Source organism: Cyprinodon variegatus, unplaced genomic scaffold (assembly GCF_000732505.1).
Source record: "Cyprinodon variegatus isolate N-32 unplaced genomic scaffold, C_variegatus-1.0 Scaffold848, whole genome shotgun sequence".
NCBI classification, from domain to species: domain Eukaryota; kingdom Metazoa; phylum Chordata; class Actinopteri; order Cyprinodontiformes; family Cyprinodontidae; genus Cyprinodon; species Cyprinodon variegatus.
In genome coordinates this window covers 336,615-361,670 of record NW_015151301.1, presented here as the reverse complement: position 1 = coordinate 361,670, position 25,056 = coordinate 336,615, and the positions used below count along the sequence as shown (strand labels likewise).

Sequence of the window (25,056 nt, the reverse complement as noted above, 5' to 3'; positions counted from 1 at the left end):
GAAATAAAAAGGCTAATGTGAAAAAATATAGTCATTTTAAGAAGTTTACCTCAAGCCATTTTGGGGACACAACTAATGTGTAAAAAGGTGCTTTAAATAAATAATGGAAAATTAACAGCCAGAAGACATAAGGCCTACTGGTATGATAGTGGCAGCATCACGTGCGGTAATGCTCTGAGCAAACAAATATATGAACATATCTAACAATTCTGTTGAAGTCCAGATCTTAATCCTTCCAATAGTCTGTCGTAAGAATTGGAAATCGATCTTTGTTTACATCATAAAATCTGAATAAGCTAGGTAGTGTAAAAAGAAAAACTGTGCATCAATTTCAGTCAGAAAATTTATATAAAAAAAACAACAAAAAACATCTAAATGAGTATCCCAAAAAAAATTACTGACTGGCTGTCAACAGTGTAATTTTAAGAGTTCCTTTTATTAATAATTTGGAAGGACCTTATAAATTTACTGTCTGTACAAAGAATTCAAATATATAGATTTAGAATTCAGTGTCAGTTTGTCAAGAGAAAAAAAACTAAAAAGCTTAAGAGTATGAAGACTGATGTGAGACCATTTACATAACCTGTTTATATTTAAACAAATGTTAAATGCTAAAATATGACTTAATTCCTTATTTATTGCAAGTGACTCTTTATTTGGATCCAATAACAATGAACAAAGATAGGTCACAGGTGTTTACATACATGGACATACTGATGTTAAGGTGTTCCAGTTAATACACATTTCTTTCTGTATTCTATATCTATACAAACAAATTACTTCTGTTTCTACAAATCTACCCGTCTAAAACACTCCTATTTTCTTTGATCATTATGTTTGAATAAATGAGTGCTGGCTGCCTTACAGTCGCTGGGTGTATTTTTCAGATGACACGCCAAATGCAACCAAGCTGAGAAATAGCTGCTGGCTAGAGTCGGATGGACTGGGCAGGGCTTTTGATTTTTAGCATCTAGCTGCTTGGATGGGTCGGAGGCTTCCCAAATGGACCACTCTCAAGCAAATGGGGTTACACACAGTCTAAGGTTACAGATGGTATTTTGAAAGCACACAATTGTATGATGCCTTTCTTTCATCCCCCTTTATTCAGGAGAGGGCTTAGAGACAAAAAAATAGGGTTTGGTTGGTGTGCAAGGTTGACACTTTAAGATGAAGGTGATTGTTAACACTCAGTTTGAGCTTGGAATCTGTTCTCAATCCCAGCCTCTGTGGAGACAATCATCCTCTAATAACAGTAATCTATCTCCTCGTTGGCCAGGACAATAGCTGTTCTGCAGGGGATGTAGACCTGAGAAAGAAAGAGACAGAGAAAAAGAAAGAAAAGTGAGACAATTGAAGATTAATGATGTTAACAAGATCACCAATTTGGAGATTACTGAATCTTCAGGTTTATTTTATTCTTTTTAGAAGTGACACACAGACACCTGGTAGTGTCTCATGGTCAGATATGGACAGCTTTTTCCCCCTTTTCTTTTTAACCAAGGTCGATGTGTCAGCTTGGGAAGGATGCGGAGGAGGAGGAAAGACAATGAAGAGTGTAGGAGGTGTATTCACATGAGAGCAATAAAAGAAAAAAAAACTTGATAGGAGACAAACGCTACAGCTTTGATCAAAGTGAACAGTCAAGGTTAGAAAGCCATAATCAACGTGACAGACTTGCAGCATGTCGGCCTCTGGGTGGCACTAGAGTCAGCAAACTGAACTAAAGGGTATCAGAGTCAAAATTCCAAAACTACGCTCCTGGACAAAATGTATATGGAAACTTAAAAAATAATAATTTGTGCAATTGCCTAACAATATCTAAAAGTTACCAATAGTGTTTAATGTTACATTAGACATGCAGTTTTAGAGTGGAAACCCAACAACCCTATGGCTTCCCACCGATCGAGACGAAGAGGTTTAGTAGCAGAGTTAAAAAAATGATGTGGAATGATACAAAGATTGTAGTGGGGATGTTTACATTAAAGTATTTAAGGCAAAGGAGGGAAAGAAGCTATAAGGAGCCACAAATCAGAGGAGACAACTCGGAGATGCAGAGGCAGGGAAAAAGAAAGGGGAGAAGAAAATGGTGACTGAAACTCGTATGATGTGTCATTCTGTTTTTTTCCCCCCACTTATTGCTCCTTTGAAGCAGTACATAGAAATATATCAAATAGCAGAATTAAATATTTTTCATAGCTTTTAAATTGAGCCACAAACCACCGTGGTTTGTAAAAGCAAAGTTGGCCTTATGGATACCGGGAAGCGTCTTTGTGTAAATCCTTGACAATCTGTTATTAAATGGAAAAAAATGAGAGAAGTATGAAAATTCACTGGATGGTCTTTAGACTTGGTAAACAGTTTTTGTATGCTTCATGCAAATCAACATAGGCATTTCACCCTGGTGAGGTTCGCACAAAGCAAAGCTGCAATTGGAAAAGTATTTTTCAATTTATTTATAAATGTAACACAATCATATTCTTCGAAGGAAAATCCTCTAATTGCGAGGACTTATTTACTCTGCAATCCCTCACACAACATGTGGTGACAGTGGAGAGAAAAACTCCCTTTTAACCTCCAGCAGAACCAGGCTCAGAGTGAGCGGCCATCTGCCGAGGCCGACTGGGGTTCAAGGAGATGGAAGCCCCGGCACAAGACTTTGGCCACATTCACACTGCAGGCCTTGATGCTCAATTCAGTTTTTTTTTTGCGAAATACGATTTTATTATATTTCCAAATATATGCGACTTGTATGTGATCTCCTGTGTGAACTGCAGTCATACAAGCAGTAGGGGACTCAATGACGTCACTGGCCAGCATGCTCTTTTTTTACGGAAGTAAACATGGATGGTAGCGCCGGCGCACATCTAGCGGTCTTTTCCAACCATAAAAACACCATCTTTTCCATATGGTTAAACATAAATACTGCTCTCCACGTCATCATCCGCCATGGTTGTTGTTTTTCTTGCCACTTCTGTGTAGCAAGACGCAGAATAGTGAGCTTTGTCTGGTATTAATGGCGTTCAGGTCGGATAAATGCGACCTGGCCGTTCAGACACAGGTCGCATTTGAAAAGATCAGATTCTTATCGGATTCAGGACCACATAGCCAAGTGGCCTGGGTCGGATTCGAAAAAATCTGATCTGTGTTGTTCAGAGAGCCATGAAAAGATCAGATGCAGGTCGCATATGGGCAAAAAAATCGGATATGGGTCACTTCAGGCTGCCTTTGATGCTGTGAATCAACATTCCCTTGGATGAGTAACCTAGAACGGATTAGAGTAGTCTTCCTCCGGGGCCCGGACACTGGTGGTGGAATAAGCCAGAGGGTGAGTGGGACTAAGAATAGTCTGCGATTGGAAGGGAGCCAAACGTGGATTGTTAGCGGCTCAATCAGTGTTTGAAAAACAGGCGGTAACCGGCTATTTTCAGTGGGAAAGGGGCTTAAGACTATAGACCAGCTACTTAAACAGCTGGTTTTCTTCATGTCCAGATTAGTCAATGCAAGCAGTAAAAGTAAAGAATATATAGATATCTATTTATTTGGAGTTATAACTATGTTGTAAAGTCTTTCTTTTAGCCTAGTTTAGGATGGGAGCTAAAACAGCTCTTGCACTTTTTACCTCACATTGTCAATAAGACTTCTCATATAACAGCTTTATTATTATTATTATTATAGCACTTTGTTTATGATTCAAAATTAAATCTTTTTACAATAAACAGAAAATTCTAATTAAGCTTATATTATACTTGAAGGATTTGAAGTTTTCTTTTTTTCTCATCTCTAGCTAAACTGTTACTGGAATAATTTTATTTCCTTTTTTTAACTTAAGTAAAACCTTGGGTATTCTTCATTTTTCAAAAATTTGGCATTAATTGTTATACTGCTCTGGAGGTAAATTTCCATTGATTTGTTCTTTTTTACAATCCAATCTAATTTAGAGTAAACACCATTAAAACGATTTGTGTGGTCTTAATGATGGGGAGCTCTTTAAATCCATAGGTTATATGTCTTTAGGTTTAACTGCAGTGGGTTTTGCAAAGTAATTATTGGAGAACTTCCACACAGCGCAATAAAAGGGTGAACAACTCTTCTAAGACCTATTACAGCAACAGAGGAAATATATATTTTTAAAAGAACATTACTTTTATGAATGGGGAAGGTTATTAGATATGACTTTGCTACATTATATGCAATCATTGGAATGTCATTTGTACATCAGAGGCTTCTAAAAAAAATTCATCTAGCAGGTAAAAACATTTTTTGCCATTTCTTTTTCTCAAAACAGGTCTTACAAGGTGAGCCTGTAGAACTTTATTTGTTGCTTTCTCCAACAAAGAAAGGACATTTTAATGTTGAAAATCCTTTAAAGCGTTCAATTGTTGAGTCAATTTGCTCAAAATTGAAATGATTACTTTTCATCCAAAGCCTTTGCCTTCACCAAAAGAGCAACTTTGCTTGAATTGGAGGCACCATGTCTTCTGGAAAAATAATTTCCACATTTTCCAATCAATGCAATAACTGTTTCTAATTATCTCCAAATACTGGCTGTGTATCTAGTGCAAATATGGGTTTGTGTGAAGAAGCACAATCTGCCACTGGGCATAAGCTGATCTAAAAGAAGCTCTGTGGACTCGGCAGGGAAAACAAACAGAGCCTGCAAATGTCAGACTGCCTACATATATACAGTACAAAGAATCAGCCAAGTAAGGGCCTCATTTTCAAGCCGTGTGGCTAATAGAGCCTATGATCAATCCTTTTGATATTCAGTGTCATTTAGAGGCAAGAAGCCATCGTGTATCATTAGTCACAGATTCATGCCAAAGGAAAAGCAAGACAGACATAAATGATGCGATATTTCCCCAACAGAAAACTAAAAAAAGGGAGCAGAGTTGTAAACAGTTCAATCACCCCACTGAACTCTCCTAGCCGCCCCTCGGCATCAGAAGATCTGAGCTCGCCGTGGATGCGTTTCTTTGGCAACAGTTTGTCATTGAGGGAGTCGAGCAGCCCGCCGCTGAAACACTGACACAGACATTGGTGCCTAATTAAACAGTCACAGTGGGAGAGTCTGCATGCAAAGGCATCACAGAGGGAAGAAAAGCCAGAATGAATCGCTGCACCTGTTCAGACAAAAGCTACCACTGCGCCAAACCTGGAGTATGTCAACAGCTTTTATTTCCACTAAACGGATAGTGTTTAAATAGATAGTGTCTTGTTTATCAGAATTACAATCCTAAGAATTAGTGTGACATATTAAAAAGAAATAATACATTAAATTATCTAAAATAATCTGGATATGTTTTACTGCAATTCATTATCATAAATATTCAAAAAAAGTGTATTACTAATTAGATAAACTGGACAATAATAGTAAAGTTTATGTGTACAATACAGGTTCAAACGATAGGAGGAAGGAACAAAATAGCAAGGCACACTGCAAAAAAAATCACTTTTTTTTAAAATAAGTGCATTTGTTCTTGAGTTTAGGAGGTAAGTGAAACACCAATGGAACAAGACAATTTACATTTAAAATAAGAAAAAAAAAAATACTGCACTCTTATTTCAAGTGCATATTATCTTAATATAAGTGGAACACATGAATTCCATTCACAAATAATTTCATTTACCTACTCAAATTAAGGGTAAATACACTTAATTTAAGAAATGTTTACTTATTTCTAGAGCGTTTTTGCAGTTCATTGGTTCCAATATAATAATATGCTTGAAACTACCTTTGGAAAAAAAAAACATGAAATTGTTTTAAGTTATGCCATTATTTTTTTTTTTTTATCATGAAAACAAAGTCGAAACTAAAGAGAGGTTTTAATTCTTTGGCACTAAATGCTGAATGATAATTTGATTTTAATTGGGCTTTTATTTTAAACAAAAGTCAGATTTTCGATGTTAAGTCAACAAACCAGAATTTTAAGTCAACACTGGCCTTCAAAATCCTGGAAGGATTTAACCAGTTTGAAACATACAGGGATCTGTCACAATAAACAGTTGACATGCTGGTATTAAAACTCTAACACATCAATGTGCTGCTAACCTGTTGTTAACCGCTGTTAACATTACTGAGCTTGGAATCAGGATTTTTTTTTTAGCATGGTATTTGCTTATAGTGTTTAGCTTAGTTGGTAACATTAGTAATGATCTAAATCTGAGTTCCAGCTTGGAGTGTCAATGGCACAAAGCATTTTAAGACACTTTAGTTTAAAATTGTTTAAAAAAATAACTTTATTTTGAGTTGTTTTTTTTTTTTGAATGAATGAAGCAACATTAATTACTGTATGCTTGAACAATTCAGGATGTTATTTTAATGTTATTTTCAGTCTAAAAATTACTTTAAACCTCTATTAAAACTATCACAATTCGACGAGAAAGACTCAACATCTTTAGCCAGATGTTCAGGAAAAGAGGAAGTCAAAATAGAAAAAAAAAAAAAACTTTACAGTTTTTAATGTTCCAGAACAAAATGCAAAGAAAACTCCAAATACTTTCATGATACAACTACGATATGTCAAAATATGTAACAATAGGACATATTTTGACATATTAGATCCAATTATTAAGGAAGAAGAGACATTTGTACTTTTTTTGTACTGCTCTTTATTACCATGCATCTGCAAGCCAATAACGGCAACCTGTAATTACCGAAGAAGGTGGTTTGGGTCAGGAGGAACATATTTAGCCTTTCTTGTGACTTGCTCTGCTTTATTTTAGTCTATCCTTGCTTTTCTAGCATACAGGTTTAAATCAACAAAAGAAATGCTAAATCTGACTGAAGAAAAAAAAAAACAATAAAACTTCCCATGGCCGCACACAGAGGCTCTTAAGGGCTTTACATAAATAGTATACAGAAATTAGGACACACAGGAAACAGGAAGCTGTTATTTTGAACGTTCCTCTATCCGATTCTATGCAAGAAATTACTCGACATTATACGACACTGAATGGTGCCAGGAAGATTTGTGGTTCAACGTTGGGTTGGGCGACCTCATGTTTCTTTAAAAATAGAAAATATTGTTGCAGCTATTGAATAATAAGAATAAATGTTTTCTCACTTGTCACCTTATTTCTCCGTTTTAAAATACACCGTTCCAAAAATAAAGGGAAAACTCAAATAACAAATGCTCCCAGACACAGCAAACCTCCTTGCCACAGCTTGCATTGATGTGCCATCCTGGATGAGCTGCACTATCTTAGCCACTTGTGTGGGTTGCAGAGTCTGTTTAATGCTACCGTGAGTGTGAAAACACCACCAGCATTCAAAAGTGACCAAAACATTAGTCAGAAGGCATAGGTACTGAGAAGTGGTCTGTGGTCCCCACCTGCAGAACAACTCCTTTATTGAGTGTCTTTTGCTAATTGCCAATAATTTCCACTTCTGGTCCATTCCATTTGCACAAATCATGTGAAATTAGGATTGAAAAGTTTTGCTTCCAAAGTGGACAGTTTGATTTCACAGAATCTATATATAATGTTTGTTTACATGTTCCTTGTTTTTTTTTTTTAGCAGTGATATGCAAAGACCCTTAAAGAAAGATAATTATTAGTGAGTTAATTTTAAGATAAAATCAATTCTAAATAACATATACATTAAAAAAACTCATAAAAGGGTCAAGATGGACTGAAGTGCTAGAAGAAAAATCATCAAATAAGAGGGAAATAGAAATTGTGGCTTTGAGTTTTAAAAGCATGGGTTGGGATATAAAAAAAATATTTTTGTACTAATAAATAACATAAAAAAACGGGTTCACAGCCACATCATGTGTGATAACCCTGCTAATATCCATGTGCTAATGACTTCACATCCCTGGTTAAATCATGTTGGGGGGGATTTATGAATCATCCTCATCCACTCACTCACTACATATTCAAATGAATTACTCAGAAATATTCAACTTAATTCTCTTCAGTGCGGTACAGTTTTTCATCAGGGTAAAATGTCCTGTGGGATTTGTTTGAATGTGTGTGTAAAGCCTCTGCCGCCTCTGATTACTCATTAGGAGTAGGTGTTTACCACTTCAGCCGCTCTGAAAGCACATTTCATTCCCACACTCGTAAGGAACATCTTATATCCAGGCAACAGCAGGCTCTTTTAACCGTCAGATCAAGCAGCATTTACTGTAGAACAAAAACCTTATCTCCAATTTACTCCATCACAGGTGCAAAACTTAATGAGATGAGAGGGAAGCAAAGCAGATTTTCCTTTTAAATATTGGATTAGCAGAAAGTTTGCTGACACACTTTGTCCTTTTCTTGCCTCCTTTTGTCTCTCGGATGTTCTTTTGTTGCCTCACTGGGGAATAAGAATTTGGATTTTGTACTCCCCTCAAGAGTTGAGTCAAGCCTTTGGGCTAATACTCAATCTGATCAATGTTCAAACACACTGATAAAGGATTCATGAGGCGCTGCTCTGGAACATCCACTCTCCTCTCTCCCGACCCCAGCTGCTTGTGAACGCACTGCCTGACTATCTTTGCACTTTTAACTCTCCAGACATGTCTCTGTTTGGCTCCATTACTCACTTACCAAGAATCAGCCCACTGTAAGCACTTCTGTAGACAACATTTAGTTTGTACAGAATGTTAGGCAGACAAAGGATCTGACAGATAAAAATTCAAAACCTGCCTCGGAGGTTAACTAGGCTTTGGATTTAGAGGATTATATCCATTTGTGTTCAAACCAGGATTATTAGATTGTTACAACAAACACCTTAAACTCTGATGAATTCTATTTGATCACAAATCTCTTCTATTCAGGACTTTTATACATTTTTAGTTAGCAGCAGGAAAAAAATCCTGCTTACATTGACTAAAATAACATACAATATATAATCCTCCTTTCTCACATTTCGTCACATAACAACCTTATTTATCTTAGCTGTACTTAACCGTGAAAGTTGTTGTAATTGTATAAAAAACTAAATATGGCTTTGGTTGGTGGAAATATCAGCGTCTACTTAAATTGAATAAAGGCCCCTTGATCGTTGCCCGCAAAATATAAACAAAACTTTTTGGCTAAATGAATACAGTAACATGCTATGTAGGACTGAAAGCAAACATTTCATATTATCATTAAGATACCTTTCCCATAGTGAAACATTATGCTGACAGCATTATGCTGTGGGGTTGGTCTTATTTAACAGGCAAAGGGAAGGTAATGGGAAGACTGATGAAGCTATTTTTAAATGGTACCCCTCCATGGTAGTCTCTCCCACCACTGAATGCTGGATTACACAAAAATGGAAAGCTTAATCAGAGTAATGTCCACTTTACTGAAATGGAGTGGTAAATTGACATACCTCTTCTTTAAATGATAATTGTACTTGTATGTACACTGGAAATCATAATTTGTTCATACATTTGTATCGTCTTTTTTTTTATTCAGTAACCCAATAGGTTCCTGATTTGTTAAGGAATGTGAGCTTGACACAGATATTTTTGATTTATGCCCAATATCAAAGCATGGTCTGCGCTATGTTATTCCACGCAAAAGGGACAATCACGATCTAGCTGTGTGTCTAGATACGGCTGAGGCGGCGAGGAAGTGGGGGCAAGTTTGTGCAACAACGGAGGGACATGAGGGCGAAAAAACAACGGGGATCCAGGTGGAAAAAGGGTCCCAGCATTCTCGCGCACCTCGCTCTTCTAGCTGGTCATACTTCATGAGCCTTTTTTGCACAATGGCGGTCATTAGTAGAGTAGAGCGGATACAGATTTGACCAATCGGAGGCCTCCTGTCCGCAACACTGTCTGCTGTCAACTACAATTTCTGAGAGGTGCAGCGGATGGGAAGGGGTCACATTTGCGTTCACTGCGACACACGCAGACGACCTGGTTTCTGAGTATAAATCACCCTTTAGATCTTATTTAGTTTTATAATGAGTGAAAAAAATATTTTTTATTGAGTCAGTATTTCATGCAGCTGACACAATAAATACATTAAATATAACAATGTACTTCTTAGTTTAATTTTGCCTATTATAACACATATTTAGTCCTTCATGTTATGGAAAGACCCTGTTTTTATAAGAGAAAGCTCCTTTTTTAGGAAACGGCTTGTCAGTTATTCATTAATTGTAAAATATGGTCCAGAAACTTTAGATGAATTTATTAATTGATAACTTGCTTCCGTAGTACAAGGGTGAGGATTTATGATTCCTCTGCAGGATATTACACGTGTGCAAAAGATAGAGGAAGGTCCTTTGCCTCCTGTCACACTTTTATTATGTTAGTTCATTCCTCCTCATCAATGTCTGTCTTAGATCTGCACCCTGGAAATGAACGTCTTCGTCTTTTGATCATTTGCCACAAACCTGCTACACTTTTCTTCACTTTCTTTCCCCTTCTTATTTCTGACTAATTTCTTTTTGAGAAACTGTCACAGGAGACAACCCCCTTTGATGCATGCAAAGTTTATCAAAAGGTTTCAGAGCAGCTAATTATTCTTCACACTTTCTTAGCATTACATCTTTGACATTATAACACTCAAACAAAACTGTGCATGTGACATGAACTCCAAGAAGGATAACTTAAAATTTTCTCACTGAGGGAGTTTTTATTCTCCTAGTATATAAAAGTTTCTGTCAGGTTAAATTAATAAACTCTAATCGTTTAATAGCAGCTCCCCCCATAGGAGACGGAGTTGTCAGCTCTCTTAGACAATAAAAACTGAAGAATTCTTGTCAAGATAAAGCGTGTAACAGCATTTCACTCACTTTTATGTAAATCATGTTTAGGTAAAACAAATGAAATATTTTTATTCTACATACTAGTTTGAAATCAGGCAAACTGCAAATCTTTAAGATTGCGTTATTAAAAATGCAAAAATTTGAGTTTTTGTGGATGTTTGCCCACTTTGGCAACAAGTTGAAAGCAGGTAAACGAGAGTGGGCAGCATGTCAACCCACACCAAGAAAATTTAGCCAGAATCATTATTATAAGCTTAGAAATTTAGCCAGCAGAGGCAAACAGAAACGGATAGAGGAGAGCTCATTTTACATGTTGAATAATTATAAGCATGTATAGGTAAGAAAAAATAAACGTTTAAAATGTAGCAACGTATTTTTTAACAAATGTGCCTAAAAAACATTGCACTAACTCTACAAAATAGTTAATGAATAAGTATTTTTAATGTGTTTACCCTTTGATGAACCAGGGATCTGTCCTGGGTGAAACCCACTTCTTGCCCAATCAACTCTGGATTCAACTCTTCAGACATATCTCTGTCCTTAAAGGTATAGTGAAAACATTTTCACGAATATTTGAAAAGACCTGCTCTCTCTCCACCTCAAAAAAAAAAAAAAAAAAAAAAAAAAAAAAAAAAAAAAAAATGCAAATGCACAACCATGTACTCCCGAGAACATCTATTAAATGCATCGCAAGAGCATGCACAAGCCCATTTCTCCTCCTGCACGCTCTGTTTAAAAGTTGCTGTTTGCATCTTTTATACAGGCTTACTTTCCAAAAGAATTTTTCCACCATGTCTGACTCACCACCAGTAAGTGAAAATGGGGACGAACATGTAGGACAATGATTGACAATTAGGATGATTATTTATTTTGATGAATCACCTGGAGAAAGAACATCCTCCTCTATGTACAGTATAAGTGTGATTTATGCTCAATGGTTCTGCAAGGCCTCCGGGACCAAATCACATCATTTTTGGCTTCTGTGTCTCTCAGCGTGGCGTCCATGCAAACAGAATTTCCACCCCATGTGCCTAGGAAAATTGGAACTACAATATGCGGATAGGTTTATGCAGAGAAACATGGTGAGCAAGGGATAGCTCCTAATGGCAAGGATTTGCAAATATAAACATCTGGAGAAATCCAGTGATTTAGCTCATAAATACCACCACTATCACCAGATTGTGGGGGGGGAAAAATGGTGTCACTCTTGGACGGCATGAAGAGGCTCTGTGAAAAGTGTAAATGGCTTTGCTTTCTACCTCAGCTTTATGTTAGATTTGTAACTGGTAAACTGAATTTAAAATTTGATCACGTCTTAACCACATTGTCAAGAATAAACAACTACCTTACAATGGTTTGCAGAAAGCTTCTTTCTTGGACTTTCTTCCTTCTTGGGCTACTTTTTTTGTGAGAATATTGCTTTGATAGAGATTGGGTGATTGTAATTGTACTTTTTGACATCAAATTAAAGCCTTGATTGTTATTTTAAAAAGGGACAGGGGTTTTACGAGACGCCCATGTAATTTTAGATAATGCGTTTCAAATTGCTTGGCTATTTCTTGGACTTAAAAGCATAAATTGGTTTAAACACCTTTTCCCCTTTTGCACAGAGGGGATTTTGCCCTTTATTTATCTAATCAGAGTAATGGAATTTGGACATAAATCTTTAAACAGGTTTTTTAGGGGGATCAGAGTTTCTTCATTTCCTCAAACTGATGACATTGCTTCATGTGTTGTTGGCCAAAAGGTTTTTTTCAGTGCATCAGATTTTGTTTTTATCAATTAGTAAAGGAAATTTGAATGCAATTTTCGTGCCCAGAAAGCTCTACTTACTCTATAATTTGTAGTTATGTCTGTAAAAGTCATCATTGTGATTTTTCCCTTAAATCATAGTGCTTTGAAAAACAATGGCGGTGACACATTGGATATCAATGCCAATTATTCTACTGTGCTCTGCAGGTACCAAAGTACATAGAAATGTAATTTTAATGTCAACATTTTAATCTTGATGGCATAGTCTTATACAAAGCAATTGTAACTAATCAGAGACATTAAAATATATATATTTTTCAAAACTTGTTACTTAAAGTGATCAAAATGTGGCATTTAGGTATATTTCATAAAAAAAGAAATTATTGAGAACCACAGTGATGGCTTATGAGAAACTGCAAACAAGGCTTCTGAGTAGTATTTTGAAAATGAAGCTAAATGGAAATCCACACAACCCATTTATCTTGTTTTCTAACTAAAATGATTCATTTGACTTAGACAACTTTTATTGTCTTTTTGTATACAGAGAGTGTATACAAAACAAAATTTTGTTTCGTACAGCTTTCCAGAGAGTAAATGAACATTTCCATGCCATAAAGGGCAGCAGTGAACAAATGTAAACAGTGTGGGGAAAAAAAAAAACGTGCAAAAAACACATTGACATGGATGTTCAGAGCATTAATATATATGGTACAAATATGCAGTATTTTTGGTTTGGTGTTAACAGTGTGATGCAGAGTTTATGACATGTTTTTTTTTTAACAGGTCAGCAGTCTGATGGCGGTGGGGAAGAAAATGTTGCAGAATCTACTTTACCTGCATCGAATGCTGCAAAGCCTCTTCTCAGAGGGCAGCAGGGAGAACAGTCCATGGTGGGGGTGTGAGGGGTCATTGATAATGTTACGGGCTGAATGAATTACTTTTTGTTCTATTATATTCTAAATTAAGCACAAAAAGATCTGTGCTTGTAACCTTGAAAATGTGTAAATGTTTAAAGGTATATTGGAGGAGGTACTTTTTCCGGGTGGATCATCAAAATTCGCAAAAATCCTACACTGTACCTTTAAGTACAATAAATATTTTTGCAATATATTGTGTGTGCAATCTTTAAGATCTCTTGAGGATCCATAATTTAATTTTTATGCCAGTATTTTGTTTATGCGAGTTGGATCCGTTTGATCTTTATTGATTCCTTTGCTAATATACAAAAGGATCCTACAGACAGGGCTAAGTAGATTACAGTAAACGACAACCACATTTGCAAACACTGGCTATAAGGGTTGCATCGAGTTCTCAAGAGTACCAGGATACAAGAATGCTCCTGACATTTTGCTTTGATCTCATTATGAGCACTCACAGGCTGCAGTGAGATGCATTGTTGGAGAACATGGAGAGTTTATTATCCCTTTCTAACAAGGAAGTTTGTGAACAGTCAGACACATTAAAAAGAAGTTTGTGCAGACTTTGAAAGCTTTAGTCGTTAAATAAAGCATGGATGGTGTGGGCACCTTTCTGCATCCCCAGCAGTGGCTTTTGTCTGATTATTCTTGTCATTACCTGGTAGGTGTGAAGAGGAGGAGAAAAATCCACTTTGTGCACGGCTGTATTCTTATTGTCAAAGCTTTAGAAAGCAGCCTTGAAAGGAGAATTGACAACCCGTTTTTAGAAGGGTCCCTGCTGCCTCCATCATTTTCTTCCAGTCTGCTTCTTCCCTCTCGCTCTCTCATATTCTCCTAATTAATTTGCCCGTGTGCCAAAATTAGCAGATCACTAGTTAACTAAACTTCACATTTTGGCCAGGAGGGACATGGTTAGATACTGTGTTTAAATTAATAAGACTTAGAAAAAAGTTAACGGATTGGAGAAACTGTGTCATTGATGATGAAACCTAAGCTAATGCGATAGAGGATGGATGTCTGCTGAAGATATACGCATAAATTAGGAAGCATGCTTGAAATAAAGTAAATTACTCTGGAATAATGCATTCAGTCATGCCTTAAGTTGGCAGAACAAATTTATACTAGTTTAAAGTTTACTGACCAACACCCAAAAATCAAATTAAAACTCACCTTTTTACAGTAACAACAAAACTAATACCTTAAAAGCAGAACATTTTAACAGCTAATGCCTTCATTTAGTATGGCTAATGGTAGACAAAGGCTGTCTCCGGATGTCTGCCCTAACCACTACATAGGGCACTGTATAGTGGTTACGCCATTTTAGATGAGTGTCCGAACATCTAGTGGATGAAAAAGTAGTGGAATCGAAATTTTCCACAATGCATGTTGAAAAGTAATGATCATCCATGTAGACTAGACAAGCAGATGTATCCTGGAATGCTTTGCATGGAGAGCTCTCCCCGGAAATCATCATGGGACTTGCTGTCACAGGGGCAACTAATAACAAAGATGGCGCAGGCACCGTGGGGTGGAGGCGGAGTTAGGCGACCAACGGGGAGCAAAAACGAGTGATCACCTGTCTGAACGGTCAGTTAACTGAGTTCACTACAAAATCTACTATATATAGTCCCCGGTCTATATAGGGATTGAGAAATTGAGGGGTTAGGGTAAACGTTCTGACCCAAAACTAGGGGTGCATACATTTAGCTTCATCTAGCTTACAATTAAATTGATTTCAACTATATTCAAAAAACTTTATTAAAACCAAAACAAGTCAAATTTCTGAATTGATATTCATCTACTAGTTTTCTCAGGATTTCTGTTTCACAAGAAGTCTGAAGAACCCCTTGAATAAAGGCACTGTTCTTGTTGTACAACAATCTGATAAAAAGGATGGTAGTTGATATGAGTCAATCTGGTACTTTAAGTCTGAGGGGTATACAGTAAAATGGAATGAGAGTACAGTCCACTGAGGTGATCCTGAGCTGTCAACTAACCAGCTGGATACACAACCTTTCAGTCTCACAAACAGTGGTCTGTTTGTCAGCTAGTCTTTAATCAGGGCTATTGTGGATGCCTTCTGTAGCCATCAAGGCTTTCTGACAAAGCACAAGAGGGTGAATAGAGTTAAATGCACTGGAGAAATAAATAATACGATTCTCTAAGTTCTATCTACCTTGTCTAAATTGTGGTTTGTTTAAGCAGGTGTATGATAGCATCATCAACTAAAAATAAAGCTTAGCAAACTGTTGCTTGTTTATTAATTTAGGTTGGCCAACAGGAATCTTTCTAGGAGCTTCTTGATAGATGATGTCAGGGCAACAGGAACTGATGGCTGCATTTCATTATTACTGGAACAAAATAGGCGGTCTCCCATAACACGCAAACCATCTCCTGGGTCAGACTAACGGGGTAGAGGTGTTGTAGAACCCCTCAGAGCTGCTCTTCACAGTCCTTCAGAACTCTGAGTCAAACGCCATCAAAACCCTTTTAATGCAGCTCAGTTTTTCCATTTGTCTCTTTGCCTGCCTTCTAAAGACAAACAGGTGGACGGGGAAGCCTAAGTGAGCAGTGCTACCTTCTGATTTGGTTGAAACACAAACACTAAAGCAGGTGTTAATAGTAGAAGAGTAATTTAGGAGAGTAATGATGTTTTTGAATAGCCTGGGTGCCATTCCGAACTTAGTCCCGCCCACAAGGTTTGAGGTCGGGAAGTTCGGTCTGGCTCTGCTCCATAGTAGCGCGAGTATGATCGCCCACCCTCTGGCGATCCAATCAAATTGTCAGGGCGGGCTTTATACGATGATGGACAGATGATCAACAGTAACGTAATCAACCACGTGACCAAAGCGCGCTTGGGTGACAACAACAATGGCTGCCGCCGGAGAGTTGGGGTGTGTAGATTCTGCTATTAGGTCTGTTCTAGAAGATATCGACAGCAAATTAATTTTAAAAGAGGAACAGAGAAACGCGATCAAGGCTCATCTTCTTATTCTAGGCGTGCAACTGCACGCTTTGATTTTTGTTGACAACAACTATGCATCGCTTAACATACGTCACGCACTCCGTTGCTCTTATTGGTTGTAGGTCTATCCAATTGCGTGCAGAGGCATTTTTTTTCCTGTTTTGTTCGAAACACGCCCCATAATCACAGCTCTATGGAGCAGTATCAGACTCATATTCTGACTAGAATTGAGTAGGACTACGTCAGGCTAGTTTTTGAAGAATATACATGTTGAAATATATTCTTGATCATTCCACCTTTTTTTTCACTGTAACTGCACTACAAACCTTAAAGTTCTTAAATAACAGAGTTTAATGACAGCTTGTAGTCGTCTGTCTTTTCCTCCTATCGCTTACACAATGTTGTGTTCAAGAGTATAACATACAGATAAACATTCTCTACGTGTTCTGGCATAAAACAACAGCATATATTTGGAATATTTGGATACAATATACACATTTCTTAATTTCTGTTTGCAAATGCATCTTCATACATTATACCCTAAAGCATTACTTTAAACCATTTGGACCTACTAACAGAAAGAATTGGGAATTAATGGATTAATTATTTTGACGTCCAAATGCAAGGATGGATTCAGTTTCTTTTTTAATCTAGTAACCTTTGCTACAATAAATTATTCCATTGCATCTATTCAGCATAACAAGAGTGAAAAGTAACATAGAAATCTAATGACTAATGAAGTTAACTTTAATTCTATCCAACAACTTGTATTCAGCTTTAAGTGAAAATTAAACAGGCAACCAAACTAAGTTAATTTACCAGATTGTGTTTTACCATTATCAATAATTGTATTACAAAGTTGAAAAAAATAAACGAATAAAGAAGAAAAGTAGAACTCTTAATCATTTTCCTGACAACTGCGCTACCATGTTGCATCACTCCGAGCAGTGATGTAACAGCGTTCGTTGGCTGTATAGCTCGGAGTTGAATACATTGGTATGTATTTAACATCGCTTTATTAAAAATAACTACGTTTCTTTTCCTTTATAGGGTTATATTTTTCATGTTTGTAACAGAATTACTGATAATAGTAAGGCACAATATCATAAATTAAGTTAGTTTGGTTGACTGTTTCATTTCCACTTTAATGAGGAATTTCCATTAATCACCAGATTATAAGAGGTTGGGCCGTTACATGAAATTAAAAAGTACCCGATTCCCTGGAACTGTGCTTGTGTAGCTCTGACTGAGATATACCCTTGGTCTATTTCGATCAAACATATGCAGCAATTTGGCATAAATATCGCGAGTCAGACAGGAAAAGTCAGGGTGGCATTAACACATCTGGTTTGGGTAAAATACAAAGAAAAATCTCAGAATCACAAGAAAAGCCATCCGGGTTTGCCCTGTTTAGAAACAAGCAGGGCAGGTCTCTGATATATATCAATAAAACATTTCAATAAAGAGTGTATTTTACCCATTTTTAGCTGAGGGGAACAGAAAACCGTTTAAGTGAACTAGCAATTCTTTTTGAGCTATATTAAAAAAAAGAAAAAAAAACATGTTCAACGACAATGATGATTATGAGTGATAGAGTGGGAAACGTGTAGTTATGCCCTCCTCTCCATATGGAATGAAGATAGGACTGCAACAACAAAAAGATACAATGATGTGGTTTATTTTTATGCCGTTGAAGGCAGAATTTTGAATTTTGACTGCAGGAAATCTGCCTACATTATCCAGCTTTCTTGACAGTGTTTCTTTCTGTTGGAGAGAATTGCCTTTCCTTTAGTTGCTCAAACATGTTTGCATTCAAAGATACAACTTCAACTGATACAATTTTGATTTGCTGCAAGTAAAAACCTTTAGCGGTTTATGTAACAAGCGTTAAACCGGTTTGTTTCCTTGTTTTTTTTTAGATATAAATGAAATGTCATGCTTTAGTAGAACTATTTTGTGGTCAAAAAGAAAAAGCACAAACAAGAAAGTCTATCTCATTGGGTTTAAGTTGCCAGTCTAGTGTTCAAATGCAACTCTTCATTATTCAAAGTAGCTCTACAAGACATTTTTCCAACTGTTTGTTTACTGATTCGAGCTTTAAAGCTTCTTTTAAAATCTTGCTCTAACTAAATGCGTAACATATTTTCTGCTGACCCATCAGTTACCATGCCAAGGTGTGGTTACGAATCTGCAAAAAGCAGTGGAGACTGGCCAATAGAGGGCATGAGGGCGTTGCCCCACTATATATTTAAAAAATTTTAATTTTAAATTAAATTTAAAACATTTCAAGATATATTAAGATAGATTTTCTTTTTTTTTACTTAAAAAAATATATATATACGGTAAATAAAAAAAAAATATATATAAATTTTCTAGATGTGCAAGATAAATATTACATTTTTAATCACTAGTAAGGCGTCATTCCATTTTTCGTCAGATTGATGACATATTTTCATTCTAGGGCGCAAAAATCTTTGAGCATAGACTCTTGATAAAAGTTGTACATGAGCAGTAGCTCCTCTGCAATACAAAGATATAGGAGAGATCGGGGGGCAGCTAAGCAGAGAGAGAGAAATGATGCCAGAAACGTCCTTTTCTGGGACCTGGTTTAGCTACAAGGCTTGGCTCACTGCATGTAGTGAGGCTAACAATTTATTCTGCTTTCCCTGCCTCCTTTTTCAAACGTCACGATCTCACCCAGTATGGATAAAGCAGGAAGGACTGATTCAAAGCACTTTTTTAGAAAAGGTAAAGAAGATTGAACACTCTGGGATTCCCATGGAAAATAATATAATAAGGTGTACTTTTTCCAGATCTTTGCTAATTCTCATAGTTGCTTTTAAATAAACACAATCTCAGAAAATAAATAGATTATATATATTAAAAAATATATAAAGCTGACTAATAGCTTCTCCATTATTAAAGTACATTATTTTTTTTAGGTTTGTGACACAATATTGGACCATGCAAAACACAGTAGGGCGAGATTTATGTACAAAAAGTAAACCTGCACATGAAATTATGTTTTCTTTTTTTTATAAAGTGTTTTTATATATATATTTTTTTGTTGTTGTTGGTATTCATATGAATATACCGGTGTGATCATTTAGTATATGTTTGATTGGGTTTTGGTATAGGTCTATTTTGAATTTATGCTCCTATCTGCAGGCGGTGGATCCGCTGTGACTTCATTCAGATGACCCCCTTTTCAACCCACCTCCAACCCCTCCTCCATCTTCGTAGCTAAAGCTTCATCAGAGTGTTGTTCCTCCTGGACTCTTACTATGTTCCCTGTCTCTACTCAACCAATCCGGCAGAAAACCACCATATTGAGCCTGGTTCTGCCAGAGGTTTCTTCCCAACTGGGAGCTTTTCCTCTCCACTGTCGCTCCATGCTTGCCCATCATGGACAGGTTCTCTGAACCTGTGTTATCCAACTGGACTTCCATCTTCCAGGTCCCTGAGTGAAGCTCTAGCATCAGCTCACGCAGTCTACTGGATCTCCCCATAAAGCTCAGCATACCGTCTCGCTAACCAGCAGTCTATAGACCGACCAACTTCATCTATCTCCACTCCACCACCAGTTTCAGAACTGGGGGTAAACAGGCCTATTCTTTGTTCCTGTTCATGCATATCTATTAAAATTAAGCGCTATGTTTCCTGCCGAGGTCTGAGCGCCAAAGACAAAATAATTCTATCAATGAATTTCTCCTAATTGTCTTTTCCCTTCATGTGAGTTTTCCAGATTGAAATCACCTTACCTTTCTTTTATGTAAATTGGATTAAACATAAAAGGACCCAAAAATTGTATATTTGGTTGTCATGGGAGATAACATGCCAGAGTTTCTTAAGCATCACAAAATAAGACGAAAATCATTTGATCATATGAGCCTGAAGAGGTTTTCATGATGGAGGGCCAGCAGCTCATTGTTCCAGGTAGCTTACATCTCTACACGGTTCTGTACAGGTTTAAAGGCATGAACATGAAAAGGTAAGTTCTGATGCCATGAATAATGCATATTGTTTGCTTAGGGGGGAAGGAGGTAGTGGTGTATCGGATTCCCACGACACCGAATAACTTCAAGATAACTGCCAAGCTTGTGCAGAAGAAAATGCAGAGAAGGCAAATATAATATTCACAAACAAAACTTAACGCATTGGATATTCCATACAATACTTTCCATCCCCCTGATAGTAGGATCTAGCCTTGATGCATGTAGCCATATTTGATCATTTCTTTATGTTGAATTAGAAGCTTTAGAGGAAGCCAGTAAATTATGGGGCTGTTGTTAAGAGGAAAGTCCCAGGCTAGGCAGATAGTGGCACTTTGCCAAGAAAGCAGCCCCTTTTCATGCCAGCACACTTAAACCTCATTAGAATGGCTTTAAAACATTCCCTCACTACAAACCCCATTTCAGCCCAATTAAACAGATTTGAGAAATCAAACATTCAACATAAAACAAGTAGAAAACATCAACACGTGGACAGCTATTTTATCAGACTTTGTTTCTGCTGCCAGCACTTACAAAATTACTTTGCAATGGTAAAACTGAACGAGTAAAATAGTTAAGAGACGCATATCCACCCGGTGAGGGTGGGGTGAATGCAAACATGTTTGAGCAACTAAAGGAAAGGCAATTCTCTCCAACAGAAAGAAACACTGTCAAGAAAGCTGGATAATGTAGGCAGATTTCCTGCAGTCAAAATTCAAAATTCTGCCTTCTACGGCGTAAAAATAAACCACATCATTAAAAGGTATTCTGATTTGCTGAGCAAAAGAAGAAAAAGAAACAACAATGAATATCAATGACAGCACTGCTCATTATTGCTGCTGTGAATTTCTTCTGAAAAGTTTAAAACCATCTATCTTCAAGATACAACAATCACATTAAAAGTTGAACGTGTAAGATGTCAGGGTAGTATATATTTCTATATATAAAACGCTTCACCAAGTGTCACTGTGTGAAGTAGTATTAATATTGTGACAGTCTTCAGAAAAAAAGTTATATATTCTGGTGTCAATGTGATATTCATCTGATGACTAATGAATGGGTAGATAGATCTGTCAGAAACTGTGGGATAGAAGATAAGCAAACGTGTTAAGATGCTCAACATACTGAGTTAAAAAATAAAAACAGTCTGCCTTTTCATCCCAATGTTGCTTTACTGTAAGGGTTTTGTTTTTGAAAACTCTGGAAATATAAAGGTGACGGTGGCGATCTACATTCGTGACGCTCAGGATCTCAGCATGATTAATACGATTAACTGGGACTTTTCTATGGGACCATCTCTTTATAGGTTCTTTGCATTGTGTAGGGTTTTCATATGAAATACCAACTCAAAGCAGCACATGTTTCTACAGTACGGAGAAACACACAGTGGTCTTAAGACATTTTTAGGTTTTAAAACTTATCTAAATCACATATCACTGTTCATAAAGCAGTAATCCATCTGAATTAAGCCAACCCTGCGAACTGAAACCTAATCTGAAATTGGAATTGCTTTTACCTGGAGCATTGTTTTATTCAAATAAAAAGAGGAAGATTTTATGTACATTTTCTAGATTAAATATTTAAAGATTAAAAAGTAACATTGGATACTGTTAATAAATCATTAGTTAAATATTCTTCCACAAAGAGCCATTTACTAATTAGCCATCAAAGATAAAGAGAAATGATTTTTAAATTAATGTAATTAATATATATATTAGGGTTTATGAATATTTTCACAAAGTATTGTAGACATGATAAAAAAATTGTAAAACTGAGAATAAGAAAAAAAGGAAAACGACAGACTTATACACACAAAGACCTTGAATTTGAAAGCAAAAGATGCCTGTCCTTTGTAAAATAATATTAAATGTTTTTCTAGCCAATTTTGGAGCTGTCTCATTACCGCCCACAACTCATTTTGATGTGTTTCAGCGGTGACCAACTCCTTAAAAGAAGCCCACATGTGTTTATTGCTTTGTCGGACAATAGTGTCTGTCAACAGCACACTCCATTCTCATTTAGTATGCATGCTGACATTTTTGAGCATGCTTAATTTTGCCTCTTCTTCGGTGTGAATATACAACACCCTCCAAATCATGCTTGAATTAGTATGCAGAATACAATGTTGATACAGAATTGGTTATGAGAAAAGTGGCCTAGACTCAACAACAGCAGCCCTGAATTTGTAATTGTAGTGTGCTGCAAAGCTAGGACTCTGTGACATTCAACAAAAAGGGTGACCTCAGATGTGCCAAAGTGTGATGTTGGAAATATTTACCAGCATGGAGTTGGAGCGTCCATTCAAGGGTTGGGGCTCAGTGAAGAAATCAGTGTTGTGGTCGAGCCGTCCGTGCCCTCCATACTGAAGCATGTCTGAATCCAGCTTGATTTTGTATCTGACACAGATCTGGGTTAAAGTGCAATAACGGTGGGAAACTAGCTTAAGAGCTTGAAGACAAAAGAAGATAAGAAAGGAAAGGTTTTATCAGCGGTGCAGACTTGGTTTAACAGTGCTCAGGTGGAAAATACTTCCTGAAATCCTCAGATCCATTAGCATTTATCTCCTCCTCATAAACTGAAATGTACCAGAGAGGAACCAACACACTAAGAAAATGATGACTAAAATAAAATCACTAATTCAGCTTTGGTTTAAGCATACAGCTTATTTTATTTAGAGGCTGGATATATAAACAATGCTGAATTCAAGCATGTGGCAACAGATGCTTACCTGTTTTTTATAATTTACCATAAAAAACGAAATCAAAATAGGACATGTTGTAACTACTTAAAAATTGTTATTGAATCAGAACACCTATGCGCATTTATAATTATTTCAGTATACATTAAGAAAAAATTCACAATAAATCAAAATGTAGGTAGCTGAATACTGCTTTTAAATAAAGCTCTGTGATGTAGACCCATTCCACTGCGGAAGACAGTTTAGATGAGCAATTAAAATGGTAAGAAGAAAAGAAAAAAACTTTCCATGGCTGCATCACCACAAGTTAGCAGACTCGGACTGGTAATTTTTGATACCGGTGGGCCGGTCCTAATTTCAGCTTGCGAGGGCCGGCCCTCCTTAAATCATATTGGCCCCAACGCTTACTCTCCAGCCAAAGCACCTACCTGTTACAGTAAGTAACTCAAGGAGCTCAAGAAGTAATACAATGTTAACTACTTAAATGATGCATGCAGTATATATAGGCCTTCCTTGTCATGCACATCCTTGTGAAGGTTGGCATATGATGTAATTTTCTATTTCTTCAAACTGTAAAATCCTGTTTCTTCAAACTGTAAATTCCTTGCAACAAACAAATTTATAATAACTAACTAAAATACTTTCTTTAAACCAAACTACGATATTTGTGTTAGAATATTTAGCAAAAATATGTTCCGGTGCATGATGGGATTTTGCATCTAAAGGCAAACGTTTCCCATCTTTACCTGCATTGTTACCAGGTTGGGATGTTTCCCAATCTGGCAGTTTAGGATGGTGTTTTTTTTTCTTTAAATTTATGGCCTAAGAGATTAATAGACTTTGGATCAAATTGGGCGAGATTTCATATATCCAGGCGGTTTATGAACATTTTTTGGGTTGGAAAACGTGAGTCAGTGACATTTGGCAACCCTGCCAGTTGGGGGTCCATAAGTGGGCCGGTGTGGATGGAAAAATGCCAGTTCCGAAAATCGTTCCTCGTCTGAGCCTGCACGTTAGTATTCTACAAAAACACACTTATGAATATATGTATGAAAATAATCACATTTAATACAATATAAATCAAGATGGCACCACATTTTTACATTTGAGAAGAAAAATGCTACACATCTATAAAGAATATTCAAAAACTCATTTGTTAAGAAGCAATGAGCCCATTAGGGCTAAAAAGATATTATATATTGACTCAGTTTTCTTAGCATGTTTAAAATGTTTTCGTATAACTGGCCTTTTTATTTGGCTTGCATTATTTCTTACATTAGAAGATTTAAACTATTAAAGGGATATTTATTCAAAAAAGGTGAAGTCATCAATATGGTTTAGGCTGACATGGTCTAAAATAGCATTGTTTTGTAATTTTTTATTTTTTTTATATGCACAGTTTAAGTTGAATATTTAACTCTATTGTGTCAGATACAGGTTTGGAGCTGTAAAACTTTGTAGATATAATATAGCAGAATAATGAGGGAAAAAAATGCAATGGCTTTGATCAGGTGTTGAGAAGCTTTATGTTCTGTATGTAAGGAAGGGGGAGGAAGGCAATCCCACGTCCTGTCACTTTTTTTCTCCCTATACTGTCTCTGCTCTGCGCATCTGAATGAAAATGCAGAGATACTGAGGAGCAGAGCGATGGCAGCTCCCACTATAAAGTTTCCATGATTTGTGTGTATTCTGAAAAAGGGACCACAATAAAAAAAAAAAAAAAAAGACACTGCATGGAATATGTAAATCATGCCATATGCTGTGTTGGAGGATCTGCAATGTAGCTACCTTTCTTAGGAGCAGCCAAATCTGCCCTTCAGCTGGCTAATAAAACCTAGCTGGAAGAGCTATTTTCCAAGGACATTTTCAGAAAACCCTTTTTAACATGAGAGGGCTTGACATAAGTGTAGCACACATCTTCTGTTTTAAGAGGGGGAAAAAATGAGTGTAAGAGCTGGTATTAATGTTGGAGAAAATATATAGAAAATTAAAGAGCTAAAATGCTAAAAAGTGCAGCAAAACAAAAGAAGCAAATC

At 36.6% G+C, this 25,056-nt stretch overlaps 1 protein-coding gene across 1 annotated transcript in view; it reads right to left on the bottom strand.

The window, feature by feature from the left end:
* Positions 1 to 565: 565 nt before the first annotated feature.
* gbe1 (glucan (1,4-alpha-), branching enzyme 1) overlaps positions 566 to 25,056 on the bottom strand; it is a 152,252-nt gene continuing 127,761 nt past the window's right edge. The window contains exons 15-16 of the mRNA XM_015397266.1: positions 22,601 to 22,718; positions 566 to 1,306 (exon numbers count right to left, since the gene is read on the bottom strand). Coding sequence (XP_015252752.1) covers positions 1,244 to 1,306; positions 22,601 to 22,718 — 181 coding nt within the window. The 3' untranslated portion in view covers positions 566 to 1,243. The remainder of the gene's footprint in view (positions 1,307 to 22,600; positions 22,719 to 25,056) is intronic.